General features: G+C 36.4%; 1 protein-coding gene across 1 annotated transcript; it reads right to left on the reverse strand.

Annotated features, from left to right (window-relative positions):
- Nucleotides 1-558: 558 nt before the first annotated feature.
- On the reverse strand, nucleotides 559-2,253 carry LOC104118549 (probable xyloglucan endotransglucosylase/hydrolase protein 7). The gene is made up of 4 exons (XM_009629819.4): nucleotides 1,863-2,253; nucleotides 1,669-1,769; nucleotides 1,396-1,592; nucleotides 559-1,253 (listed from the first exon to the last, which is right to left on the reverse strand). The coding sequence occupies exons 1-4, from the start codon at nucleotides 2,050-2,052 to the stop codon at nucleotides 863-865; spliced, it is 879 nt and encodes a 292-aa protein (XP_009628114.1). The 5' UTR covers nucleotides 2,053-2,253; the 3' UTR covers nucleotides 559-862.

A 2,253-nucleotide genomic window follows, 5' to 3' on the forward strand; every position in this document is an offset into this window, starting at 1 on the left:
TTTTCCTTACATAAATTATACTCTCTCCGTCCCAATTTATATGAAAGTGTTTGATTAGACATGTATTTTATGAAATAAAGGAAGGCTTTTGAAACTTGTAATCTTAAATAAATCATAGAAGTTTTTGGGCTAGAAATCATCTCATTAATGGTAAAAAGAAAAATCTAAAGTTGAATTGTTACCAAATATAGAAAGGGACTTACTAAAAAAAAGGAGTCACTTATGTTTTCTGGGTTCTCCCATTTCAGTTGTGATGCAATCAATGTTAAATTCATTTAATTTTTTGTATTTTATAAAACTAAGTTCTCATTTTTTTTAATTCCACATCCTCACTTGTCTAATTTTTTTTAAAACGATGTTCATTAAATTATATATATATATATATATATATATATATATATAAAGCCTCTTATTAAGATATTGCTTTAGGCCTCCGATGAGCTTGGGCCGCCCTACGGTCACATATGAAGTTATCAAGCAGGCAAGAGCGCTTACAGCAAAATCAGAACTTGATGAGTAGCAATTTACTTCGAGGTTGAAAATCATTTAGACAAAAGAGGAATAAACATCACATCCTTTTCACATTTCTTAAGCAAACAAGAAGAAACATTATTGGCTCTCGTACAGTGTACAGCAAATACAAACAACATCAATATATATATTACAGCAATAAACATCTGACTTTTTCCCACTCCTTAATCTTAGTACTCATCTCACGTTCACAATATCACCGAGCATCCAGACATGAGCATGACTGTCCATATCAATACAAATATAACAATTTTCTTTTGTAGGGTCACATGTACGGATATCTATAAGTAGGAATGAATATGTATAAATAATTAACAGTTGATGTAAAGTTTCATATTCCAGCCACACATTCTGGTGGGGTGACTGGATTTCTGGATTTGTCGGTGCAATAATCATAGATCATGTGGTTCATTCTAACCCAGCGATATTGCCTTGCTTCCGCAGCACTGAGTTGTTGGTAATTAGCTCCTTCCCACCAATTGCGAGGATTTGAGGCACAGTTTGCTGGTCCTGGCATTGCACATCCCTCTATGTCAAAGTCCTTGTAATATGCGTAAAATGGGGATTTGCTCCAATTTATTTTCTCTAATCCACCTCTCGTTGCCCAGTCGTCGGCTTCCCACAATGTTGAGTACACTCCCATGGGTTGGAATTTGGGGAATGGAATTCCTTTTGCTTCGTTGTTCTTGTAGACTCTAATGGGTACCGCATCCACGTAGAATCTTCAATAGTATAAACAGTTTATCAGTAATATTTCCTTGCATCTGGTGAAGTAAGTTAGTCATAACTAAATTTCTATAGTTAGTACTCCATATATAACTTAAATCCTTGTTTTTATCAATTTTACAATATATGTCTACTTACACGGCGTGGTGGTGGTTCCAAAGAATGGTATAAGTGTGAAAATCAGCGGATGGATCGAACCAAAGGTTGACTCTTTGTTCCTTGTCACCTTTTCCATGAACATAAACATTCGTCTGGACAGTATACGGCTGGCCTGACCGGTTTCCCAAGAACTCGAAGTCTAGTTCGTCCCTTACGTTGTCTGTGTCCGAGTTCATCTGCAAAAAAATGTCATGCAGAATTTTTATTGAACATGAAGTCTAGTATAAAATTAACAACTCTGTTCTTACGTACGTAAAAGGCAGTGACGGTTCCAGCAGAGTCACCAGGTACGAGCTTGATCTTCATGCTAACACGTCCAAAGAGGTATTTGCTTTTGGAAGCAAACCCACATCCTGAAATAAAAGTATCAGTAAATTATCATTTTCATAACTCATGCATGGGTATGACATTAAACCTATACCAGAAAAAAAAAATTGAATTCGTGCCTGAGTTTTGGTCGAGAATAAGCTGAATGGCCCTGCCACCATCAATTTGTTTGATGTGAGAGTCGGACCAAGAGACCTTAAAGTCCTGTAAAAAAGTGGCGGGTCGTGCACTCACTGAGAATGAAAAGGTCAAGGCATATAGCAATATTAGAATTGCAGCTGAATATTTTAAGGAAGTCAATCTGGCCATTGTATTTCTGTTAATTGTATGATTATACAATTGGAGGTGTGGTGATAGTGTGAAATTTGAGAGCTTTATATATGCGAAACGATAGAGAAAACGACGAGTGGAATTCTGATCATACAGCTAATAGCTAGCCGTCCCTGGACCCTATCTCTTGTGCCAAACCCTACGTGATGATCAATTTCAGAATCATTCTTGACTTCTTCT

Source organism: Nicotiana tomentosiformis, chromosome 2 (genome assembly GCF_000390325.3).
Source record: "Nicotiana tomentosiformis chromosome 2, ASM39032v3, whole genome shotgun sequence".
NCBI lineage: Eukaryota > Viridiplantae > Streptophyta > Magnoliopsida > Solanales > Solanaceae > Nicotiana > Nicotiana tomentosiformis.